The sequence below is a fragment of the Cherax quadricarinatus genome, chromosome 19 (assembly GCF_038502225.1).
Source record: "Cherax quadricarinatus isolate ZL_2023a chromosome 19, ASM3850222v1, whole genome shotgun sequence".
NCBI lineage: Eukaryota > Metazoa > Arthropoda > Malacostraca > Decapoda > Parastacidae > Cherax > Cherax quadricarinatus.
In genome coordinates this window covers 3,910,076-3,923,131 of record NC_091310.1, presented here as the reverse complement: position 1 = coordinate 3,923,131, position 13,056 = coordinate 3,910,076, and the positions used below count along the sequence as shown (strand labels likewise).

Here is a 13,056-nt window from a genome sequence, read left to right as displayed (position 1 = left end):
AGAAGAGCTCATGCATGCAGGGCAAAGCTCCTGATCATGGGTGACTTTAACCACAAGGAGATAGATTGGGAGAACTTGGACCCACATGGGGGCCAAGATACTTGGAGGGCTAAGATGATGGAGGTGGTACTGGAGAACTTCATGTACCAACACGTAAGGGACACTACAAGAGAGAGAGGAGAGGATGAACCAGCAAGGCTGGACTTAGTATTCACCTTCAGTAGTGCAGATATCGAGGACATCACATATGAAAGACCCCTTGGGGCCAGTGACCATGTGGTTGTAAGCTTCGAATACACAGTAGAGCTACAAGTGGAGGGAGAAGCAGGAAGGCCAGGACGAATGAAGCCAAACTACAAGAAAGGGGACTACACAGGAATGAGGAACTACCTGAACGGGGTTCAGTGGGACAGAGAACTGGCAGGGAAACCAGTTAATGAGATGATGGAATATGTAGCAATAAAATGCAAGGAGGCTGAGGAGAGGTTTGTACCCAAGGGTAACAGGAGTAATGAAAAAGCCAGGATGAGCCCATGGTTTACCCAAAGGTGCAGGGAGGCAAAAACCAAGTGTGCTAGGGAATGGAAGAAATATAGAAGGCAAAGGACCCAGGAGAATAAGGAGAACAGTCGTAGAGCCAGAAATGAATATGCACAGATAAGAAGGGAGGCCCAAAGACAATATGAAAATGACATAGCAGCGAAAGCCAAATCTGACCCGAAACTGTTGTACAGCCACATCAGGAGGAAAACAACAGTCAAGGACCAGGTAATCAGGCTAAGGAAGGAAGGAGGAGAGACAACAGGAAATGACCGGGAAGTATGTGAAGAACTCAACAAGAGATTCAAAGAAGTGTTCACAGAGGAGACAGAAGGGACTCCAGAAAGACGGAGAGGTGGGGCACACCACCAAGTGCTGGACACAGTGCACACAACCGAGGAAGAAGTGAAGAGGCTTCTGAGTGAGCTAGATACCTCAAAGGCAATGGGGCCAGATAACATCTCCCCATGGGTATTGAGAGAGGGAGCAGAGGCGCTATGTGTACCCCTAACAACAATATTCAATACATCTATCGAAACAGGGAGATTGCCTGAGGCATGGAAGACAGCAAATGTAGTCCCAATCTTTAAAAAAGGAGACAGACATGAAGCATTAAACTACAGACCAGTGTCACTGACATGTATAGTATGCAAAATCATGGAGAAGATTATCAGGAGAAGAGTGGTGGAACACCTAGAAAGGAATGATCTCATCAACAGCAGCCAGCATGGTTTCAGGGACGGGAAATCCTGTGTCACAAACCTACTGGAGTTCTATGACATGGTGACAGCAGTAAGACAAGAGAGAGAGGGGTGGGTGGATTGCATTTTCTTGGACTGCAAGAAGGCGTTTGACACAGTTCCACACAAGAGATTGGTGCAAAAACTGGAGGACCAAGCAGGGATAACAGGGAAGGCACTACAATGGATCAGGGAATACTTGTCAGGAAGACAGCAGCGAGTCATGGTACGTGGCGAGGTGTCAGAGTGGGCACCTGTGACCAGCGGGGTCCCGCAGGGGTCAGTCCTAGGACCAGTGCTGTTTCTGGTATTTGTGAACGACATGACGGAAGGAATAGACTCTGAGGTGTCCCTGTTTGCAGATGACGTGAAGTTGATGAGAAGAATACACTCGATCGAAGACCAGGCAGAACTACAAAGGGATCTGGACAGGCTGCAGAACTGGTCCAGCAATTGGCTCCTGGAGTTCAATCCCACCAAGTGCAAAGTCATGAAGATTGGGGAAGGGCAAAGAAGGCCGCAGACGGAGTACAGTCTAGGGGGTCAGAGACTACAAACCTCACTCAAGGAAAAAGATCTTGGGGTGAGTATAACACCAGGCACATCTCCTGAAGCGCACATCAACCAAATAACTGCTGCAGCATATGGGCGCCTAGCAAACCTCAGAACAGCATTCCGACATCTTAATAAGGAATCGTTCAGGACCCTGTACACCGTATACGTTAGACCCATATTGGAGTATGCGGCACCAGTTTGGAACCCACACCTAGCCAAGCACGTAAAGAAACTAGAGAAAGTGCAAAGGTTTGCAACAAGACTAGTCCCAGAGCTAAGAGGTATGTCCTACGAGGAGAGGTTAAGGGAAATCAACCTGACGACACTGGAGGACAGGAGAGATAGGGGGGACATGATAACGACATACAAAATACTGAGAGGAATTGACAAGGTGGACAAAAACAGGATGTTCCAGAGATTGGACACAGTAACAAGGGGACACAGTTGGAAGCTAAAGACACAGATGAATCACAGGGATGTTAGGAAGTATTTCTTCAGCCACAGAGTAGTCAGTAAGTGGAATAGTTTGGGAAGCGATGTAGTGGAGGCAGGATCCATACATAGCTTTAAGCAGAGGTACGATAAAGCTCACGGCTCAGGGAGAGTGACCTAGTAGCGATCAGTGAAGAGGCGGGGCCAGGAGCTCGGACTCGACCCCCGCAACCTCAACTAGGTGAGAACTAGGTGAGTACACAGGAAACAAGGGCTTCCTGGCAAAAAAATAAAAAAAAAAATAAAACTTTTTGAAAAATAATATAGCGTTGTACTTAAATATTAAAATATTTAAGTGATTTTTTACGCAAATTTGTTTTTGCGTAGATGTCATCATTTCTGTGAGAAATTAAATTTGTAAATAATATTTTTCATTAATATAAAAATTTGGTTTTATATTTAAATGTACAAATTATTGACAGAGCCATTGTATGCTCTCAGGGAGGGAGAAACTGAAAAATAAACTTACAGCATTAATGAAGGAGGACTATACAGCGCATGTGGGGGGGGGGGAGGGATGGACGGCATTTAGGCTCAGTTCAGGGAATCGGAGCACAGGTCCAATTCCCTAAATCAAGAGCCCCTCACCAGCGTCAAGGAACCTCCCTTGAGGGGGCTGTGTAGAGTGAAAGTGGATGCAGTGAACGAGGCCATTTTTCAAGTCTCATATTCAGGAGTTGGACAAATGTGCGGTACTTAAATAGAATTAATATAGAAATATTTCGCCTGTGAAAACACGCATCTTCAGCCGAGTACAAGCGATTATAATTCAGGAGAGAGTAGAAGTTGAGGTAATTTTAATGTTATCAGTCCCTCAACCTTGATCAGATGTGGTCAAGGCTGTGCCAGGGTGTTGCTGTGCCATACATCATATTTACTGTATACAGTGCCAAGAAGCAGATGACCAAAGTTGATGACATTCGTGTGGAATATATGGATCTTGTTCATCAACTTGTTGGTGTTGAATACCATTAATATGATTCTTCCCTGCCACTCCATTACCATGGAAGCTTATTGCTAAACACCTGTTCTTCATAACCTATCCCAAAATTGAGCCACGCTTACCTGTGACGCCATCTCCAGCTCCAGCACCCCAAATTCGCGTATATAAGTCTCTGTTTTCAAGATTCTGGCTCAGGCTGAGGGACTGACTACCCTCTATCAAGGCTGAGGACTGATCACCTCAAATTACCTCTCCACTTCTTCAATTGTCTCCAATTTTGTAATCGTCTCTATACTCGACTGAAGAAGTCAACTGAGCAGTCGAAAGATTTTGGCAATAAATATACCCAAGTGTTACACGTGTCTGTATTTCTAATATGACGAATGGGTATGACAGATCGTGAGGCTCAGAAGGAATATACTTTTAAGAGGCACGTAAGTTACTCCGTTTTCTAATAACATGTTTATTTTTCCACTATAATCTACCTTGTCCATAATTACTATCACATTTACTTTGTCTGTTTCGTAAGGTGAAGTCCAGGATCTCTCCTTAATTCATAATATAACTTGACAACTGTCCTCAAAGATTTCTTAAGTTATACCATGAATTAAGGAAAGATCCCGGACATGACATTACGAAACAGACAAAGGAAATGTGATAGTAATTATGGACAAGGTAGATTATAGTGGAAAAATAAACATGTTATTAGAAAACGGAGTAACTTACGTGCCTCTTAAAGCGACAACTTAAACAATATGGACAGGAGGTGAGTTTGAAACAACAAAATCTAGGGACAAGTTGTTTATATCAAACAACTATCTTCCACAATATTATAAAAAATATGAACTTCATAAATTTAAGATCGTATGTATTATTTTTGGTTTCCTTATTACAGGCGGTCCTTCACCTCTGCTAGTGGTAATGATTATAGCATTCATGTGTGAGCACCGTCACCAAGCCGACGCAAAGCTCACACTTATCCATCACCAGACCAACACCAGGCTCACACCCAGCACCACTCAGACAGCAGGCTCACACTCGCCCAGCAACAGCAAGACAGCCAGCTCACGTTCGTCTCCAGCCAGACACCAGGCACTCACTGCCATCACCAGCCCAACACCAAGTTCACACTAGCAGAACGTTTGTACACTAGCAGAACACTTGTAGTGGCACCAATAACACACTACTGACCAGCACAACACAAGCCCCACACTCTACCAACTTGACACATGCCAATTGTACAGAAATAACACACTGGCTACTGGCCAGCGCGACACCAACTCGACACCGGCCTGACACTAGGTTATCACAAATAAAAAAAAACATATTTTTAAAATGTTCTCTGCACTTCTAAATACATCTGTTGTGGATGCCAATAAACACATCATCCTTTAACAAAGTTCTTTGATTCCTTCCTCTCTAAATTAAGACTAAATATTTCAAGTGAAATGCACAACTCAAATCAAAATGCAAAATACGATGAAGAGAAGACAACACAATGCAACAAAAAGGAGTCAGAAGTAAATATATAAATGATAATAGAAACAAAACGAGCTCGCTTAAAAAAAACACTGAGTAACAGCCAGGTGGAAAACTTAGTGTAACTAGTGGCAATGTGATAGACTCACTGTGTGAGTGGCAACTTACACTGTGTGTCGTCGTCTCCACAGATAATGTACCAGTCACCTTTATAACTTCGCCACTTTTATGGTTCACCTCATCTTTCATAGAACCATCTGTTGACCAGTCCACTCCCAGATATTTGATCACATTTACTTCCTCGATGCTCCTTTGTGGACCCACAGTGTGGGTGGCAGGTAAGTGCTATATCGACAGTGTGGGTGGCAGGTAAGTGCTATATCGACAGTGTGGGTGGCAGGTAAGTGCTATATCGACAGTGTGGGTGGCAGGTAAGTGCTTTATCTACAGTGTGGGTGGCAGGTAAGTGCTATCTACAGTGTGGGTGGCAGGTGGTAGGTAAGTGTTCTATCCAGAGTGTGAGTGGTAGCTAGGTGCTATATTCACAATGTTGGTGGTACGTAGGTACTATATCCAAAAAATTGTAGGCAGGTGCTATATTTACAGTGTGGGTGGTAGCCAGGTACATTATCTAAGTGTGGGTGTTAGGCAGGTGCTATATTGTTACAAAATGAGATATCTATACAGTATAGACATCTCCAGAGAATAGTACAAGGTCAATTTATTGATTCCCTCTAGCATCTAGCCTGTTTCTGGTTTTGTTATAGTTTGTCAGAATAAAATCAGGTCCAGTTATCCATAGAATTTGAGAGAAAATTTAAGTATTTTGGGATCACAATTGGATGATGATAAACCAACGAAATGAAATTTGAGATCTCTCGTAACAAAGTTGTCTTGGTGAATGTCAAAATAAGCTTGATATAATTTAGTATATAAATTCGTACACTTTTTCGTAGTCTAATGTTAAATTGTACATATAGTAATATAGTTCTGAGGACATATTCCTAACAAGTACCATCTGGTACATTGATATCAAGTATAATACTAGTACATACAAGTGTGTGTGTGAAAATGTAAGTGCTGAAAGTGCTCATGTCTCGGTAAGGCTCGACTCGAATTAGACTTAAACAGAGACTGACAAGTCCACAAATCTATCTTCTTGACTATCAAGGCAATCAATCAAACAACTTTCTTAAACAATAAGACGAACCATTCGCCAAACAGCAATAATGTAACAAGAAGCAGCACAGCGTAAGGAACAAGGAGACAAAATAAAGACCTTCAATAAAAGGCATAAAACTCCTTTAATATTAAATCTAAGTTCAGCATAACCAAATCCCTGACTACGACGGTGCGTAGACGCCACAAAGGAGGTCAGAAGCTTCAGCTTGGGATCAGGGTTGAACAAAGTGTCTCCCTGACACATAACCTCAGTAAAACGTCAAAAATCAATAAGTCTGAACAATGCTCTGTGAACAGAGTTACACAGAGTTACAAGAGGCATGTGTCGGTTCTCCCACGAAATCAAAATTATCAAAGAGTAAGTCACGAGCAAACAGCCAGAGAGACGAGGGACAAGAGAGATGCTTCTAGGACAAGAAACAGGTCTATAATGACAGGTGCTTATCAAGCGAGAACCAACTATAGAGAAAGAGTGAGGTATGGGCCGCAGCTCTAACATCAGGTACGATCACGTGAGTAGTCAACGCTTACTTGAGCGACGCCGCCTCACCCAAAACCGCCTAACAAGCGGGCAGGTATTTGATAATAAGAATATAATAATATAATATAATAATATCTTTATTTCTACAAGTACATGTATAAGGCATACAGTCCCAGCTAACATCAATGACATACTACTATATATATATATATATATATATATATATATATATATATATATATATATATATATATATATATATATATATATATAATCTTTCATATAATTTTACCGATATTTCCATTAATAGCTAAAATTATAATATCTTGCATTATATAATTGTTTGACTCATTATATTACCGATGTTTGTAGGTAGGATGTTACATATACACTTTACTGCGCTCGCTGTTGGAGAGTTTTGACTGGCTGTCCACTGACTAGTGCACTCAGCTCATACACTGAGGTGCGGAGACCGAACTCCCAGTACGGCTGGAAAATATTAGTGTGTGTTTCCATAAGACACCTGCTGTCCTTGTTAACCCATCAGTAAAATGAGTACCTGGGTGTTAGTCGACTGGTGTGGGTAGCATCCTGGGACAAAACTGATCTAATTTGCTTGAAATGCTCAGCATAACAAGGGGCTTTCTATATAGTAGTATGTCATTGATGTTAGCTGGGACTGTATGTATGGCAAAGTAGTAGGTTGGTAGACAGCAACCACCCAGGGAGGTACTACCGTCCTGCCAAGTGAGTGTAAAACGAAAGCCTGTAATTGTTTTACATGATGGTAGGATTGCTGGTGTCTTTTGTCTGTCTCATAAATATGCAAGATTACAGGTACGTCTTGCTACTTTCTACTTACACTTAGGTCACACTACACATACATGTACACGTTTATTTATACACACTCATCTGAGTTTTCTTTGATTTTATCTTAATAGTTCTTGGTCTTATTACTTTTCCTTTTATATCCATGGGGAAGTGGAATAAGAATCTTTCCTCCGTAAGCCATGCGTGTTGTAAAAGTCAACTTAAATGCCGGGAACAATGGGCTAGTAACCCCTTTTCCTGTAAAGATTACTAAAAAGAATAAGAAGAAAATTGTCAAAGTGGGAAGTCTGAATGTGCGTGGATGTTGTGCAAATGATAAGAAAGAGATGATTGTGGATGTTATGAATGAGAAGAAACTGGATGTCCTGGCTTTAAGTGAAACAAAGCTGAAGGGGGTGGGAGAGTTTCAATGGAGAGGAATAAATGGGATTAGGTCAGGGGTTTCAAATAGAGTTAGAGCTAAAGAAGGAGTAGCAATAATGTTGAAGGATAAGCTATGGCAGGAAAAGAGGGACTACAAATGTATAAATTCAAGGATTATGTGGAGTAAAATAAAGATTGGATGTGAAAAGTGGGTTATAGTAAGCGTGTATGCACCTGGAGAAGAGAGAAGTGTAGAGGAGAGAGAGAGATTCTGGGAAATGTTGAGTGAATGCGTGGGGAGTTTTGAATCAAGTGTGAGAGTGATGGTGGTTGGGGATTTCAATGCTAAAGTGGGTAAAAATGTTATGGAGGGATTAGTAGGTAATTTTGGGGTGCCAGGGGTAAATGTAAATGGGGAGCCTTTAATTGAGCTATGTGTAGAAAGAAATTTGGTAATAAGTAATACATATTTTATGAAAAAGAGGATAAATAAATATACAAGGTATGATGTAGCACGTAATGAAAGTAGTTTGTTAGATTATGTATTGGTGGATAAAAGGTTGATGGGTAGGCTCCAGGATGTACATGTTTATAGAGGGGTAACTGATATATCGGATCATTATTTAGTTGTAGCTACAGTTAGAGTAAGAGGTAGATGGGAAAAGAGGAAGGTGGCAACAACAAGTAAGAGGGAGGTGAAAGTGTATAAACTAAAGGAGGAGGAAGTTCGGGCGAGATATAAGCGACTATTGGCAGAAAGGTGGGCTAGTGCAAAGATGAGTAGTGGGGGGGTTGAAGAGGGTTGGAATAGTTTTAAAAATGCAGTATTAGAATGTGGGGCAGAAGTTTGTGGTTATAGGAGGGTGGGGGCAGGAGGAAAGAGGAGTGATTGGTGGAATGATGAAGTAAAGGGTGTGATAAAAGAGAAAAAGGTAGCTTACGAGAGGTTTTTACAAAGCAGAAGTGTTATAAGAAGAGCAGAGTATATGGAGAGTAAAAGAAAGGTGAAGAGAGTGGTGAGAGAGTGCAAAAGGAGAGCAGATGAAAGAATGGGAGAGGCACTGTCAAGAAATTTTAATGAAAATAAGAAAAAATTTTGGAGTGAGTTAAACAAGTTAAGAAAGCCTAGGGAAAGTATGGATTTGTCAGTTAAAAACAGAGTAGGGGAGTTAGTAGATGGGGAGAGGGAGGTATTAGGTAGATGGCGAGAATATTTTGAGGAACTTTTAAATGTTAAGGAAGAAAGGGAGGCGGTAATTTCGTGCACTGGCCAGGGAGGTATACCATCTTTTAGGAGTGAAGAAGAGCAGACTGTAAGTGTGGTGGAGGTACGTGAGGCATTACGTAGAATGAAAGGGGGTAAAGCAGCTGGAACTGATGGGATCATGACAGAAATGTTAAAACCAGGGGGGGATATAGTGGTTGGTACTTTTGTTTAATAAATGTATGAAAGAGGGGAAGGTACCTAGGGATTGGCGGAGAGCATGTATAGTCCCTTTATATAAAGGGAAAGGGGACAAAAGAGATTGTAAAAATTATAGAGGAATAAGTTTACTGAGTATACCAGGAAAAGTATACGGTAGGGTTATAATTGAAAGAATTAGAAGTAAGACAGAATGTAGAATTGCGGACGAACAAGGAGGTTTCAGAGTGGGTAGGGGATGTGTAGATCAAGTGTTTACATTGAAGCATATATGTGAACAGTATTTAGATAAAGGTAGGGAAGTTTTTATTGCATTTATGGATTTAGAAAAGGCATATGATAGAGTGGATAGAGGAGCAATGTGGCAGATGTTGCAAGTATATGGAATAGGTGGTAAGTTACTAAATGCTGTAAAGAGCTTTTATGAGGATAGTGAGGCTCAGGTTAGGGTGTGTAGAAGAGAGGGAGAATACTTCCCGGTAAAAGTAGGTCTTAGACAGGGATGTGTAATGTCACCATGGTTGTTAAATATATTTATAGATGGGGTTGTAAAAGAAGTAAATGCTAGGGTGTTCGGGAGAGGGGTGGGATTAAATTATGGGGAATCAAATTCAAAATGGGAATTGACACAGTTACTTTTTGCTGATGATACTGTGCTTATGGGAGATTCTAAAGAAAAATTGCAAAGGTTAGTGGATGAGTTTGAGAATGTGTGTAAAGGTAGAAAGTTGAAAGTGAACATAGAAAAGAGTAAGGTGATGAGGGTATCAAATGATTTAGATAAAGAAAAATTGGATATCAAATTGGGGAGGAGGAGTATGGAAGAAGTGAATGTTTTCAGATACTTGGGAGTTGACGTGTCGGCGGATGGATTTATGAAGGATGAGGTTAATCATAGAATTGATGAGGGAAAAAAGGTGAGTGGTGCGTTGAGGTATATGTGGAGTCAAAAAACGATATCTATGGAGGCAAAGAAGGGAATGTATGAAAGTATAGTAGTACCAACACTCTTATATGGATGTGAAGCTTGGGTGGTAAATGCAGCAGCGAGGAGACGGTTGGAGGCAGTGGAGATGTCCTGTCTAAGGGCAATGTGTGGTGTAAATATTATGCAGAAAATTCGGAGTGTGGAAATTAGGAGAAGGTGTGGAGTTAATAAAAGCATTAGTCAGAGGGCAGAAGAGGGGTTGTTGAGGTGGTTTGGTCATTTAGAGAGAATGGATCAAAGTAGAATGACATGGAAAGCATATAAATCTATAGGGGAAGGAAAGAGGGGTAGGGGTCGTCCTCGAAAGGGTTGGAAAGAGGGGGTAAAGGAGGTTTTGTGGGTGAGGGGCTTGGACTTCCAGCAAGCGTGCATGAGCGTGTTAGATAGGAGTGAATGGAGACGAATGATACTTGGGACCTGACGATCTGTTGGAGTGTGAGCAGGGTAATATTTAGTGAAGGGATTCAGGAAAACCGGTTATTTTCATATTGTCGGACTTGAGTCCTGGAAATGGGAAGTACAATGCCTGCACTTTAAAGGAGGGGTTTGGGATATTGGCAGTTTGGAGGGATATGTTGTGTATCTCTATACGTATATGCTTCTAAACTGTTATATTCTGAGCACCTCTGCAAAAGCAGTGATAATGTGTGAGTGTGGTGAAAGTGTTGAATGATGATGAAAGTATTTTCTTTTTGGGGATTTTCTTTCTTTTTTTTTTGTCACCCTGCCTCGGTGGGAGACGACCGACTTGTTGAAAAAAAAAAAAAAAAAAAAAAAAAAAAAAAAATATATATATATATATATATATATATATATATATATATATATATATATATATTTATATATATTATATTTGTATACATTATATTTGTATATATTATATTTATATATATACTATATTTTTATATATACTATATTTATATATATATTATATTTATATATATATTTATATATATTATATTTATGTATATTATATTATATATATTATATTATATAATATTATATATATATTATATTATATTATGTTATATTATATATATATATTATGTTATATTACATATATATTATATTATAATGTATGTATGTATGTATATATATATATATATATATATATATATATATATATATATATATATATATATATATATATATATATATATATATATATATATATATATATATATATATATATATATATATATATATATATATATATATATATGTATTATATACACTGGGTGGCATTCAGGGGACGCAACATCCCCTGTGAGTGGCAGGTAAGTACTATACCCACAGTGTGAGAGGTAGGTAGGTGCTATATCCACACTGTGCATGATAGGTAGGTAAGTAGGTGCTATATCCACACTTTCAGTATAGCCAGACATTGCCAGAATATTGTTATGAGACCAGACCATCAATCGCGGTCCACCAACAGACCGAAGATTGTGGGAAGACCAATAACCTTGCCATGAAACAGAGGTCTTATTAACACTGTTAACCACACAACACGACCATTGATAACATAAAAACAGCTTTAGTTGCATCATCACCTCCATTATTATTAACAATATTTATGTGGTTTGTGCGAGGGATTGTATATACACAGTTAAGAAATAAATGTTAATAACATCGAGGGCTTAAATAATTAACATTGCTACAGAAAATGACTCACCGAACGTAAATTTGGCCACGATTTCTTACTTGTATAAGGGGGTATGGCTCAAAAATTATTGCAAGTAACGTGTTAGTCATTTGGATTAAATGGTGAAACGAAGATCACTCTTTAATTACAATAACAGCATTATTATAAATACTCGATCAACTAAAAGATAATAAATGCTTTCTTATATATATTAACATGAAAAATTGTCGATGCGTCTCATCTTCAGAGCGCGATAAAAATTTTGTAGGCCTTAGAATTACAGGAACTGTGAGGACCCCCTTGTGTTATTTTCAGAAGAAAAAAATTAAAAGAAATATTAAATTTATTTTTACAAGGCTAATCAAAATTAAAATTCAAACATTTGCTTTGTGTAATTTCATGGGAACAATTTTTTCCAAAACATGAGTAAACTGAAAATTGAGAACCTCTCTGGAGGTCCACCAGCCGGCGGAGGCCACCGGTCCAGAGCCCATAAAGCCGATGCTTTAATCCGGAACAGCTCATCTTACATGCATGTCAAGGACTAGTTAAAAATATGGGAATTTAGGATAACTAGTAGCTAGCACACAAATATAACCTAAAACCATGAAGACGTCATTCATTACAAGGTAAGGTCAACTCTTCCTATAATAAAGAGCTAAAATATAATTAAAAACTAACTGAATAATATATCAGGGTGCATGTACCAATATATATATATATATATATATATATGTATATATATATATATATATATATATATATATATATATATATATATATATATATATATATATATGTATATATATATATATAGTATATATATGAAAAACAACCAGTGAGAAAGAAGAGTGAAATTCCAAGCGTTTTCGTGACTTCTCACATTATCAAGTCACGATAGCGCTTGGAATTTCACTATCTTTTCACAGTGGTTGTTTTGCATATTCTGATATCACCTGTTTACTGTGATCTTATTTCATATATATATATATATATATATATATATATATATATATATATATATATATATATATATATATATATATATATATATATATATATATATATAAGGTACCACCTCCAGAACTGTTATAGGGACCCTCATCCTCAGAGAAAAGAATAAACTTGCTTCAGGGAAAACTCAAGGTTCTCCCTGAAGCTGTTTGAGAATTTTCTCCTACCACCCCCTATATTTTATGTATATTTTATTTAAAGACAAAATACATTGACAAAACATTCACACAAATACGATAGAAAGTAAAACAACATAGGTGACTCAGAGCTACATCTCGAATACTTCGTCCAGCTCCCCGGCGGTGGGCCGCGTGCCCAGAATGCTGCAGGCATTTCCTCTCTGGATTGCAACACTGAGTCTCTGAAAGAGGAAGCTGGTCGCC

General features: G+C 39.0%; 1 protein-coding gene across 1 annotated transcript in view; it reads left to right on the top strand.

The window, feature by feature from the left end:
• The window catches only part of LOC128688200 (cell adhesion molecule Dscam1), an 876,413-nt gene extending 871,767 nt beyond the window's left edge, over window positions 1–4,646 (top strand). The window contains exon 33 of the mRNA XM_070086854.1: window positions 4,166–4,646. Coding sequence (XP_069942955.1) covers window positions 4,166–4,214 — 49 coding nt within the window. The 3' untranslated portion in view covers window positions 4,215–4,646. The remainder of the gene's footprint in view (window positions 1–4,165) is intronic.
• Window positions 4,647–13,056: the final 8,410 nt, after the last annotated feature.